This window comes from Galleria mellonella, unplaced genomic scaffold, assembly GCF_026898425.1.
Source record: "Galleria mellonella isolate WM207_F2 unplaced genomic scaffold, CSIRO_AGI_GalMel_v1 utg146, whole genome shotgun sequence".
Taxonomy (NCBI): Eukaryota; Metazoa; Arthropoda; class Insecta; order Lepidoptera; family Pyralidae; genus Galleria; species Galleria mellonella.
Genome location: NW_026441999.1, coordinates 2,705,364 through 2,719,419, shown reverse-complemented (window position 1 = coordinate 2,719,419; position 14,056 = coordinate 2,705,364). Strand labels below are relative to the sequence as shown.

The 14,056-nt window shown below is 33.3% G+C and overlaps 1 protein-coding gene across 2 annotated transcripts in view; it reads left to right on the top strand.

Moving 5' to 3' along the window:
- Window positions 1-8,002, top strand: part of LOC116412753 (B-cell receptor CD22-like) — a 517,626-nt gene extending 509,624 nt beyond the window's left edge. For both annotated transcript variants that reach the window (XM_052891825.1, XM_052891826.1), the window contains 3 exons: window positions 376-773; window positions 1,579-1,861; window positions 3,857-8,002. In XM_052891825.1, the coding sequence (XP_052747785.1) occupies window positions 376-773; window positions 1,579-1,861; window positions 3,857-3,957 (782 nt within the window). In that variant the 3' untranslated portion in view covers window positions 3,958-8,002. The remainder of the gene's footprint in view (window positions 1-375; window positions 774-1,578; window positions 1,862-3,856) is intronic.
- Window positions 8,003-14,056: the final 6,054 nt, after the last annotated feature.

Genomic DNA, 14,056 nt, shown 5'->3' with positions numbered 1-14,056 from the left:
AATGGATTATTGTTAAATAGTAGCCCCGCGTGCGCTGTCAGTGTACATTGGCGAGGCACCAGTGAGAGATGGTAGGTGAGGATGAAGGCAGATTTGTTAACCCATCGTAACGAATTAAAGAATCAACCACGATAGTTTCCAGGGAGAACCACGTGAAGGTCGACATATTTCAGGTAATGGGGACTAACATCCTCAATACTAACAAACCCTCCCCCTCCTAATATGATAGGACGACACAATGATAGGTGAGGATGAAATCAGGTCAACTTATAATATTCTTTATTAATATTCTTAACTCTTCTATCAGAACACAATCTATTTGATCATTATTACAAGATCATTCAAATTGTCTATAGCATTTTCGTTTATTTACAGACAAAAATCCAGACATCATCCCTCTAGATGGCAAAATAAGTGACAGTTGCTCAAATAAATCGTCCACGACAGACTACAGCTCGATCAGACCCCTCATATCGAAAAATCCATCAGAGAAATACGAAGTAACCAACTGCGACAGGTTTTACGACCACAACATAGATCCTTGCAGCCAATATATACAAGTACGACCAATGGACTATCGGATCCGACCAACGTATCAGACCAACCTAGCACCGATGCCCAACCTTGGACCAAGTATACAAAGTTTGGGACCAATGAGCAGTTTGCACATGCCAAATGTTGGTGCAAATGATTGCCACAGACAACCATATGATAAAGTGTACGAGGATTGGTTGAAATATAAGAATGCTTTGCCATTAAACACAACTGGTTTGGTAAGTTTTTATTGGTAATTTTATTGTTTACGGGCGATGGAGTAATAAAATAAGTCGCCATACTTTTTCACTTACTTTCACCTACTACTTGGGACTGTATCCTAAATGTCTTAAGAGTTCTTTATAGGGCTAATTATAATACATCAATACCCGTGAACTATTATAATTTACCAAAACATCTGGCGCAGTTCTAGTGAGCTAATATTCCCAGTCCAACAATGTATGTCAGTATATTGTATAAATGAGAAAAAGAGTTCATCAAGAAAGGATATTTATTTAGGTGCAATATGCAACTAACTGAAACATAAATCAAGAATTTTAATTACCCAATTTTGTAATCCATTTTTGAGCTACTTCAAAAAGAAAGAGCTTCTAGATTCCCTTGTCTCTACTTTTACTTTAGGATTTAAATATTGGTCACGTATTCGTTTTTGTGATAGATCTAAAATGAAAATGTTGAGAGACCTTTAAATATTATTTACAATTTATTATTAATGACACAAATGATAGGAAAAAAAGCTATTGTAATAAAAACTTTTTGGATGGAAATACCAACGATGTTGCCACAACTGTAGGTGATTTTTTAAAAAGCAAAATTTTTAATTCGGTTTATCTATACGCTTACAATACAAGTCTTAGGTTACAATACCCAGTGACTTCTCTCTCTACTTTATCTCACACTTCAAACTGGAACACAATATCACACACAAATCTGGCATGAGAAAGACAACAACAACTACTACTTACTATACAAACTCTCACAATAATAACTCTCTGTGAAATTAATAAAAACTTGTCTTTTCAGCTACCAGCAGAACAACTGATGCCACCAGAATTATACTCCACCCCTCCACCACCAGCACTCTACAGCAATCCGAACAGAAATCCACTCAATCTAACCCAAATGCCGGAGTTAGAGCCCAGATTTTCTCTAGATCCGAGGCTACAGAAACAACAAGACTCAAGAAGTTGTTCCAACTCCCCACCAGTTAGATTTAACACTGAAAATAACAGTGCATACTTCAGTAAAAGTATGCTGGACAGACCAACCAACACTCTACCCCATTTGAAACCATCCAGGTTGAATGGTATGTACTGTTTTAATTAATGAAAATGGAATAGTGCACCCGCCCGTTTTTTTAATAGGTGATAATGGAATGGTAACCCCGTCTACGCTATCGGGATGTACTGGCGGGGCACTAGAGAGTGATGATAGATAAAGATCAAAAGGCAGGTCAGGCAGCCCATCGTGCTAAATTCCACTAGAATTAACCACGATAGTTTCAAGGAGGAACCGCGTGCAGGTCGACCTGATAGGGTGTACTGCTAGCAATGGGTCAACTAGACTCCATTACTAACAATCCCTTTCCCCCACACCCGCCCGTTATGAAATGGCCGAGACTTATGAATCGTGACCAATTCGCCGGGAATTAAACACGTTTTTTCTGGGAAAACACATGGAGGTCAATGCGTGAAGAACATTGCAGGATTCTTATTAAAAAAAAATTTATAATCTGACAGATTGTATGCAGGTCAAAAGCAGGATAGAAAACGAAAATCCTTTCATTCGTATAATGAAGCTTCTTGCGCTGACGTGCTTGTGAAACTCGATTTAAAACTCAATCCGATTTATGTCTCGATTGATTTTTGAAAACTTTTTTAATCTTTTTTTTTTACAAATCTAAATCTAAATAAAATCGTTCAAAATAAACAAATCGAAGAGCTAGATCCGAGTAGATAGACAAGATATTTATCTCGAACGAATTTATTTAACACGAGAAGTGAAAAAATACTTATAAAATGTCTAGTTCTGATGGATGATTTGTTCATACGTCACTGCTTCTGCCTGGTTTAGGTTCTCGTCTATTGTTGCCAATTTGCAAAGCAGCGCAATTTATTCTGTAAAACTGTCTAGTTTTAAGCGCTCATAATAAGACCCCTGATAATCTCACTGCCATATTTCGCCCTTCAAACCGGATCACAGCAATCAAGGAAGTTTCTTTGAATACTGTTTCTCGGTTTCAGTTTTGAGGACAGAAGTAGGTGAAACAAAAGTACTGTGTAAGTGTGACGACTTTATGCCAAATATGTTTCGGATTTTCAAGATTTCCATGGAAATTTCGGGAATCTTTCCGTTGCCTAGTAAATGCTTTAATGAAAGTAGCTCGATTCAAAAGTTAGATAGATAGATAGATAAACACTTTATTTGAGCCACTTATGACACACGTAAATTAATGAATAAAATTATACAATCTGATTATTTACATTTTTTTCAAATATAAAACAACATATAAAACAAAAAATGAATATTGGAGATATGTTTTCACCAAGTGTGTCGCAGTGAACCATAAAGGTTACAGCTCAGTGATACTTTTGCTTAAAAGCAAAGCACTGATTTTCAGCTGCAAGTTCAAGTTTCTAACATTGACCATTTAGAATGTATTATCAGTAAATCAATCAAACTAAATAATTAGCATACTTTAAGAATTTAGTTATTGAAAATGAATTTTTTTATCTCGAAATAGAAATTTATTTCCAAAGCACGTGTGGTCGGAAAAAGCTTTCTATACTAATTTGGCAGCTGGACATTCCGTTTTTGTTGCGTTTCGTTTTCAAAATTTATTTATCATTTGTTGATCTGTTTTCTTGCAGAAAAATGTTCTCTATCATTATTAAGACAGATTAAATAATTGAAAGACCTTAAAAAGGATGACTGTTTAATTTTTAATGATATATTATACATTTATTTTTCTAAAATTATAACAAAACCTTATCAAGACCTTGCAATAATAAATTTTTATTGATGTGGACATAATTTTAATATTCAATCAAATTATAAATATTAAGCAAATTATACTGCTTAATAATGATAATGATTTCAGTTTTAAAATACAGCACGATAGATACTAAAAATAAAATCGATTGTTACAGAACAGAAAATTAAAAAAAAAAACCGATCAATTAGAATGTAAAAGTTACTCCGGCGCAATTGTTTTTTTAAAACTATTTTCTATTCCGCCTTAAAGCCACTAACAAATGTCAATTAGTTGTTGCAAAAGAACTAAAAAGTATTTCTATTTCAGGGAACTCGACGAATCCACACAGTGAACAGAAAACTAGTGCAACGAAATCGACCGAGACCAATTTAGAACATGTCAAAATTGCCAATCAAGAGTGCGGCTGAGCGATGTTGAAATAAACAAATGTTAACACGTTACGACATGAACAAAGTGATAGTGTAAATTCAAATTATTGTGACTACAATTGTGTACAGATTGACAGTCCCGTCCGTCATTTTCGATTGTGAAGTATGGCTGAATGTTGCTTTGTCTTTGCCGCCTTTGAGTGATACTTTTTTATTCTGTGTCCTCATCTTTACGTGTTTTATATTCTGTATCGGAAACAATACATCTGTATCAATGGGTTACAATTTTTCCCTTGGATTGACCAATAAAAAAAAATATCTCTCAAACTTATGTTGCCATATTGAAAAATTTCATTTTGTGTTATTTCAAATTATTATACACGAGAAAAAGAAATCCTAATGGTTGTAATTATTTAGAGATTTCTGTTCTATTTTTTTTTTTAATAATTGATTGACGATTGCCATAAATAATCTATTTTAACTGTTTTACCAAAAAAAAAAACAAAATGTCATAGAACTGAACTCGATTAGGTCAAACAAAAATTATTTTGGATGTTTTAAAAATAGCAATTAGCTGTTAAGGGCGTATTTGTCAATTTATGATTAGTAAATCGTTAGCTCTGCCGTTGCATCTTCCAGAAGATGTTTAAGACTGAATTTGTAACATATGTAATATGAAAAAATAGATAAAAAAAATATTGTTGGTGTCTGCTGTTACTAGATGGGAGCTTAGGGCTTCAACACCGATGACGAAAGCAAGCATGTGACGCGTCAAATTTTCATCTGATAATCTATCTTAAATATGTTATTAAGTGTTTAATTATAATAAAAAAAAAATCGAATTTTAGTAAAAAAATTACGCCATATTGGTCAAAAATCCCAATTATATTGGTAAAAGAATCGTGTCATTTTAAAAAAATGGACTGTTTTTCTTTTGTAGTGTTTAAAATTAAAACTAATATTCTAAGCATTTATAGATATACACTTTATTTGGACGTTATTTATATTAAAAAAATTAAAAGAGTCTCTTGAAAACCAAGACTTCAATTTTAGATGTACCTTTTAGAGTTTTCACATACTTTTTTTTTTATTAAAGTTTCATTAATTACGTAATTGTGATTGATGTATTTTTTTTTAGTTCACTAATATCTAAACAGCACGTTATATTTTTTTTTATTACGAGTTTTAGCTTGAATACTAGTCCTTAAGCCGTTTAGATGGCTAAGGACTTACTAAATACAAATGTTGCCAGTCTTATGGACTTTATTTGTAAATACTTTTGGATTTTTCCTATACGGGGAAAATAAAAAAAGGTCTATTGTTAATGGAGACATGGTTGATTAATTGCTAACAAATTATATTAAAAGATTGATCGATTCTATTTCAATCTCTTTACTTTCGTCATCATCATCGCGATGATAAATATCATCCTCTTGGGTCATGAGTCTTCTTTATCTAATAAGTTGGTAGATAGGAATGTCTATGGTCGTCTACTGTGTTGAAAGCTTTAAGTGTGCATGCGTTACTAATATTTTTTTTTATGAGTAATGCTTTAAAAATGTGTGTCTATGATTAAACGAAAACAAAAAAATATAAGTGTTCTTTTTTCAAAAGTTCAATAATTTTAACATGTTTGTGAAAACTGCGTGGGAATTATGCATACGGTCTAGGATATGTAGTTGTATTATAAATACATATGTTTTTAAATATTGTGTGTAAATATTGTATATACATAGTTTAAGTATAATATACAAAGAGTTGCCATACTAGTTCAACTTAATATAAGTATACATATAAATATATGTAACCTAAAATACCTATAATGTTACGAACAAACGAGCTTTTATGTTATTAAAAATTGGATATAAATAGTTTAAATTATTCTTAATTTTAATCATTGTGACATGACAGAGGATCATAATTATGTAAATCGTTTCTGTTGTAAACGATAGTCCTTTTAAAATTTGGATACAAGTATGTAGTAAAAAAAAATGTTGCCAACAAAGCAAATTGAGTCACATGTTAGAATTTTTTTCTTTTTAAAACGAAACGTTTGACCTTTTTACTGTTACCAGAAAATAATACAATGAAAAAAATACAATTTTACTAAAACTGACTTTAATTTGTTTTTATAATTATTTCTTTCAATTGGAATATTTTTTTATAATACATAACGGGTTAAAATACACTTAAAAAGTGAATATTTCATATGTGTATAGGTACGTATTAAAATAAATATACTTCTAAGTATATTTGAATTATTGAATCCGTTATATATATATTGAAAAAGTTTATTCAAAAAGCTTACTCGAAAAGGTTCGAAACAATGTTAAAGGGAATGTTTAAGTCTATGATATTTTATGTAGGTATGTGATAAATTGTGACATCGTGTTGATAATGAGATATAAATAACATGACAAGCATGTGAAATTGGATCAAAGTTCATATTTAATTAATTTTCAATGCCATAAAATACAATTAATTTTTATTTATTTATTTTTTTGCTTGTGTAATATCGGAAAATTATTATAAAATTCTTTCTACTCCACGTGATTGGTTGAATCAAAGTCAGAATTCTTTCTATGCTATAAAAAACTTTGTTTTTTTTTTAATTTTCCATTTTTTTTTTCTCTTATAATAATAGAAAATTATTTATTATAAACTACTTACTACATGACGTTAATAAGACATTACAATAGTAACGGCCTAAATTACACTTACAAATCAATTTCTTTATATCTCCTTTTATTTTTTATTTCTTTTATTTCTTTGTACCAAACAAAATTATGTATAAAAAATTATTTTTAATATAATTTTATGAACAAAACATAACACGTAGCTGCCTACACACCTACGTATGTTTACTATGAAGATGGTAAAAACATTTTGAAGTCATATTATTTTTATTATTAAAATAATCAGGTATTGTGATGTGTTCCCTATTTTTATTTCAAACGCGTGGACGTTAATTCATTAAAAAATAAATAACTTCACTCTTCACTACTAATTATAAATAAATAGCCGATTGATAACTTCACTTTAATTTTTTTTTTATCCAATTTTTTATAATACTAATATTCCGTTCAATAAATACAACGACGAGAGAAGTTTTGTCATCCAAATTATATTTGATATAAAAATTGTTAATTTGCAAAACAATAAAATAAAACAAATATATTAATAGCCCTCACCACTACCGACCGCACGCACAAGGCGACAAACAGCATGCTGGTCGCACAGTGCTGTTCGCGACAGCCGTAAACCGCGCTCATGAATAAGGAATTCTGTTAAGCTCGAAACTAGTCGGTATATTATATTGTAATTATTTATCTCTGATTGGGGTAAATTCAGGGATGTCCGATTAGTTTCAAGCTCAACAGGAGTCCTTATTCATGAGCGCGGTTCTTGGCTGCGTCGCAAGCAGCACTGTGCGACCAGCGCGCTGCCTGTTGCTGCTCGCGTGCAATCAGCGGCGGTGATTGTGATAGTGGGGCTGATTTTTATTATATATATATATATATATATATTCAATAATAAAATAAACATTATATTTTCTTCTTAACATTTTTCTGTATTTTTTTTATATTTTTTTTTTTTTTACTTATTGAGTCTAAAATTAAAGGCACTAAAACTACCATAAACTTAATTGATTATAATTAAGTGTCAATTAATTTGTAATAGAAAAAGTTTACGTTGTTAATAGGTATATATAATTTTCAAAGTGCTTAGTTTAACCATTATCAATTAAAAATAATGTTTTATGTTTGACAACATCTCTTAAACTGTATAAACAAATGATATTTTGATAACAATCAGATTGTGAACAGCTTGCTGGCCATTATTTTTATCTGTCAAAAATTGTTTCAATTCTTACCACGATTTATAAATGGCTGTTTCAGTTTTGTCTTTTGCCTGCAGATTATAACGATTAAATGTCAAAGTGACGTGCGTTACCGTTGTTTGGTGACTCTAGATTTCTCCATAGAGCCTTGTAATTTTTTATATTGTAATAACAAAGAAAGCATAATAAATTAAGTGAGAATTTTGTTTCTTGTGATGTAAAATTCCTTTGGAAATAATAAATGTGACTTTTTAACTTAAAAGTGTTTTAATGTCTGTTATTTTACATAGTTAACTGAGGGTAAACGAACTGTTAACTAAAATAATATAATAAAATTATTATTATACAATATTACATATATTGTCCATGAGAGATACAATACTATATATATATATATATATATATATATATATATATATTTATATTTATATACAACTTAGAATGGCAAACGGGCTGACGGTCCACCTGATAGAAAGTGGTAACCGTCACCTATAGACGTGAGCAGTACAGTAAAATAAACCAGAGGGAGACTTTGTACAAAAGTCGTTTGCTTGGGCACCTCTGTCCCATTCGTGTTTCTACCATGAAGCAGTTGTTCATGGCTGTGTTTCGGTTTGAAGGGTGCGATATGGCAATAAATTTACAGTGTACAGAGGAATAACACCTGAATCCTCAGGAATGGTAACACATGGGGGTATCATGGGCGAAAAATATACTCTTTACGGCGACGGTTACCACTTTCAATCAGGTGGGCCGTCAGTTTGTTTGCCATTCTAAGTATAATAATAAAAAAAAAAACAAACTAAGCCGTTAAAGAGTCAACAGGGAATAAACAAACAAACAGACTACTATCACATTTATAATATGTATAACTAAGGATGCTAGAAGTAAAACATGCAAATAATGATAGACTACCTAAAGCTAGTCAGACGTTAATGTAACCCAAACATCTTAATTCAACAACGTACAGGATCTATCCAATCAATATTGACCTTGTCGACGACGCCGCCCACGCCAAGTTTACGTTCGGTTCCATTCCTGTCACGTACCAATGAATTATATTATGGGAAACTCAAATAATAATTTGTACCATTCCCAACCGGGACCACAAATCTTACAGTTTCTTAAAGATATAATTCAAGATTGTAATGTAGCTAGCTGCCAGAGGGAGACTTTGTACAAAAGTCGATTGCTTGGGTACCTCTTTCCCATTCGTGTTTCTACCGTGAAGCAGTTGTGTTTGCATGGCTGTGTTTCGGTTTGAAGGGTGAGATATGGCGTGAATTTACTGGGTACAGAGGAATAACACCTGAGTCCTCAGAAATGGCAACGCATGGGAGGTATCATGGGCGAAACAGTATACTCTGTTATGTCCATGGTACTGCTCATGTCTATAGGCGACGGTTACCACTTTCCATCAGGTGGACCGTAAGCTTGTTTGCCATTCTAAGTTGTATAAAAAAAAGCACAGGATTCCTGGAAGACATTGCTATTTAAAAATATGATCGCCCATTGTTGCCTCTTTATCTTGTTTATATGTCATAATCATCACCATATCAGCCTTTAACTGTCCACTGCTGAACATAAGCAAGAAGAAGAACCACAAGAACCCTTGGTAAGTTTTGCCAGTAGTTGCCACACTTTGGCAGGCGGATTGGCAACCGCAGTTGGGCTTTAGAGATGTTTTAAGAGGGACGCTGCTGCCCATCCCTCGCCGTCCCTTAGTCGCCTCTTACGACACCTACAGAAGAGGAAGCGGTGGCCTATTCTATGCTGGGACCACACGGCAAGTTAATTGTAATAATATAATCAATCAAACATTAAAAATTATATATATATATATATATATATATATATATATATATATATATATTTCTGATTTATATAAATATTTAATTTTATTATAAAGATATGTCATAACTTTGTTGACTGTGGCATGCCAATAATGACAAAATGTGTTTTAAAAAAAACCAACTTTTGTAATATTACCATATCACCTTATTGTACTACATTTTTAACAATAAATTTTATTCATTCATTCAATCTCATACATATCACAAGATGCACTCACATGACATACGAACCCACAGTAACACCTTTATTTGCGCTCCAACCACTTCAGGACCCATAAGTCGACATAACTGTCGCAATACATAAAGTTACCCTAACTCATACCCATTAGGGGACAAGAAAATACTGTGCGAGCAATTTGTTTACTTCCAATTTTATCGTGTACGCCGTAGAGGTCATTTTACAGTGAGCTGTGACGGTCATCGACAGGGTTACTAAGTTGTATGCGTGAAATTACAGGACAGAAACATGTGTAAGCTATAAAGATAATATTCATAAAGATGTTAGCACAGTAAAGAATTAAATCAAAAACATTTTTTTTAATTTGATAAGCAATAAATAACAAATAATAAATAAATAACTTAAAAACATATTGATTCCAGTCAAAATATAAAAATATTTAAAATGTTTAACATAAAAATAGTGATACTATAAAACGATATAATTTATTTTTAAACTAAATACTTTAATACATTGAAATTTCATATTCACGTCGCTTGCTGACCTCTGAGGTCTACCATAAAACCAAATGACGATGTTTCTGACCGAATCTAAACCGAGTGTTTTAATTTTTTGCGACAGCTTTTCCTATATGCTTTTAACATCCAAAGCCTTGTTTTTTTTCAGCTTCAAAATTTCTTACAGATCCTACAAGACTTTGTACAAAAGTCGTTTGCTTAAGCACCTCTGTCCCATTCGTATTTCTACCGTGAAGCAATTGTGTTTGCATGGCTGTATTTCGGTTTAAAGGGATATGGCAGTGAATTTACAAGGTACAGAGGAATAACACTTGAGTCCTCAGGAATGGCAACGCATGGGAGGTATCATGGGCGAAACAGTATGTTATGTCCATGGTACTGCTCATGTCTATAGGCGACAGTTGCCGCTTTCCATCAAGTGGTCCGTCAGCTTGTTTGCCAATCTATGTTGAAAAAAAAAGTTTCTGACAGTTTTTATGGTAATAGACCGACATGATGCTGCAGATCTATTGCCATTATGAAACAATTCCAATGAAATGATATTTATTTCTTGTACAAGTAGGAATATATTGCACTTCAACAAAAAAGCAATTTCCATCGTGAACACACTGATATATAGCAAGATACCCTACAACGACTTGTTTCACAGAATACGGACATATATATTTTTTTGATGGTTGAAATTGGTATGGTAACCCCGCCTGCGCTAACGGGATACGCTGGCGGAGCACCAGTGAAGGGTGATAGATGAGAATGAAAACAGGCCAGTTAGTCCATCATGACGAATTCATCAGGAATTAACCATGATAGTTTCCAGGGGAAACAGCGTGGAGGTCGACTTGGTTGGGTATATTGCTAGCAATGGGATTCTCAGTCTCCATTACTAACAATCCCTTTCCCCCCAATACGGATATATTGTATGTGTTTACATATAGATTTTACTTCGCAACAAGCTGTTTTTGCTCCGTAATGAAAAACGGCACCTTCAAGCCTCGTAATATTAAACAAATATTAAAATGGTATCAACACAGGAGAAAATCCTATCGATTGCAAAAATAATCATAGCAATCGGTTCAATATTGGCAACTTAATTGTGCAACATAGTCACAAAAAATTAGACAAATTGAGAGCATTATTATTGATAATTGGATTAATTATATGTGTAATAGTTTTTTTTTTTAGGTGATAAAGAAATAGTAACCCCACTCGCGCTATCGGTATACGCTGATAGGGCACCAGTGAAGGTTGATAGACGAGGATGAAACAGGTCAGTTAGCCCATCGTGACGAATTCAACGAGAATTGTTCACGATGGTTTCCAGGGGGAACCACGCGGAGGTTGACCTGATAGGGATATTGCTAGCAATAGGACTGTCAAACTCCATTGCTAACAATCCCTTCCCCCCAATGTATAATAGTTTTTCTATTTTTTTATATATATAAATGTTTCTATATGTATATTTATTATTTTATTTATATTTTGTTATTTATACTCTGTTACTAATAATAAATCAGCTACTAATAATATATTTTGTTTTTTTTTTTTGTTTAAAGTATTATTTTTGAACCAAATATGTTATGTTTCATGTACCTATACTACTTAGAAACTTTGTTTCGGGCTCTCAATGTAGACTGGAAGAAACCTCTTTAAGGAATAAATCCGCCTTACTTTTCTGTACAATTTTGTTATAACCTAATATCTGTATTATAAATGAATAAAGTTCTTTTGATAGCCGCTTATAAATGGGAATATCCTATAAAAAGGGAACGCGTGGACGCACTAGCGGCCGCGTAAAGAGACCGAAGTGACAACATTAATCCCCAATTCCGTGGCGGGTTTTATAAATAACGAAGATACCGTTATCTTATCCCACGCAGTATTTCTGAATTACTTGAGTGAGGGTGGCCTCGCGCTGGATGCGGATCTTTCGGGGAAGCTAATAGCAACAGAACTTATTTATTGACACTAATACAGAATGCCAGGGGGTGATGACACCATAAGTGTATTTATAGGGTCGGGTGGACTATGCCCACCCCACAATTGTCTGGTGCCCACCCCGATACCATACTTGATGTATGGGCAAAGCATGTCTAATCGTACATTTGAGCCTTTTTAACTGTCCAAGTCAACCCTGAAAAATAATCTTAAACTCTATCAATTCAACCTCCAAGAAATTCGTCACTATGGTCTAACTGACCTGCTTTCATCATCACCTATCATCTCTCACTGGTGCCCCGCCAGCGTATACCGATAGGACGGGGTTACTATTCCATTATCATCCATTAAAAAAATACTCTCAGGTAGCCGCTATCTAGAGTTGCCAGATGGCAACCCTTACTTACCTGCTTATTTTAGCAGTAAAAGTCAGCGGCAGAATCTTAGGCTCATTTATTATTTATTTATTATACTATTTATTATTTTACTTATTTATTTATTTATTTTAATATTAATTTTATTAATGTCAAATCAATGTTTTAAAAAAATCTATAATTGATGTAAATGTAACAACTCTATATTATGTACATGAATGCATTATAGTAATAAATAAATAAATAAATGAAAGGTACAAGCCCTGTATATAAATTAAAAATAAAGTCTGTATTAACACTGTTGATGTACCTTTTAAAATAAATAAATACTGAATTCGTAAATTATTGAAATATCCCAAATCACAGTTTTTTTTTATGGGTAAAAATGGTATGGTCACCCCGCCTGCGCTAACGGGATACGCTGGCGGAGCACCAGTGAAGGGTGATAGATAAGAATGGAAACAGGCCAGTTAGCCCATCATGATGAATTCATCAGGAATTAACCATGATAGTTTTCAGGGAGAACCGCGAGGAGGTCGACCTGGGTGGGTATATTGCTAGCAATAAGATTCTCAGTCTCCATTACTAACAATCCCTTTCCCCCCAAATCACAGTGTGTCCTGCAATATCTGTAACGGAGAAGCACCCTTGTAGTCTAGAAGGTAGTCGCCGCGTCTGTAAGTCACGATTTTTGTTTTCTGTCGTACTGTGACTTTATCTAAACAAATGGACCGCTGACTCGTGAATAAATAAATATAACAGTTCATATAATGTATGTCTTTATTGTTATATTACTCGACAATACAGTATATCGGGGGGAAAGGGATTGTTAGTAATGGAGACTGAGAATCCCATTGCTAGCAATATACCCAACCAGGTCGACCTCCTCGCGGTTCCCCCTGGAAACTATCATGGCTAATTCCTGATGAATTCATCATGATGGGCTAACTGGCCTGTTTTCATTCTCATCTATCACCCTTCACTGGTGCTCCGCCAGCGTATCCCGTTAGCGCAGGCGGGGTTTCCATACCATTTTCACCCATCAGAAAAAAATACAGTATTTCGCAAACATAAGATTTAGATAGATAGATAGGTAGATAGATACTCTTTATTGTTTCCTCCAAAACATTACAATAGTAAACTTATTATAAATATAAACAATTACAAGAAATAATCACAATGAGAAAACAATGGGCGACAACAATTTATTTCGTTATTTAATTGGAACCCAAAATAACTCGACACAGTTTGGGAAAAGCGAAGCCAAATGTTTTTTATACAACTTAGAATGGTATACAAGTTAACGGCCCACATGATGGAAAGTGGTAACCGTCGCCTATAGACATGAGCAGTACCATGGACACAACAGAGTATACTGTTTCGCCCATGATACCCCCATGCATTGCCATTCCTGAGGACTCAGGTGTTATTCCTCTGTA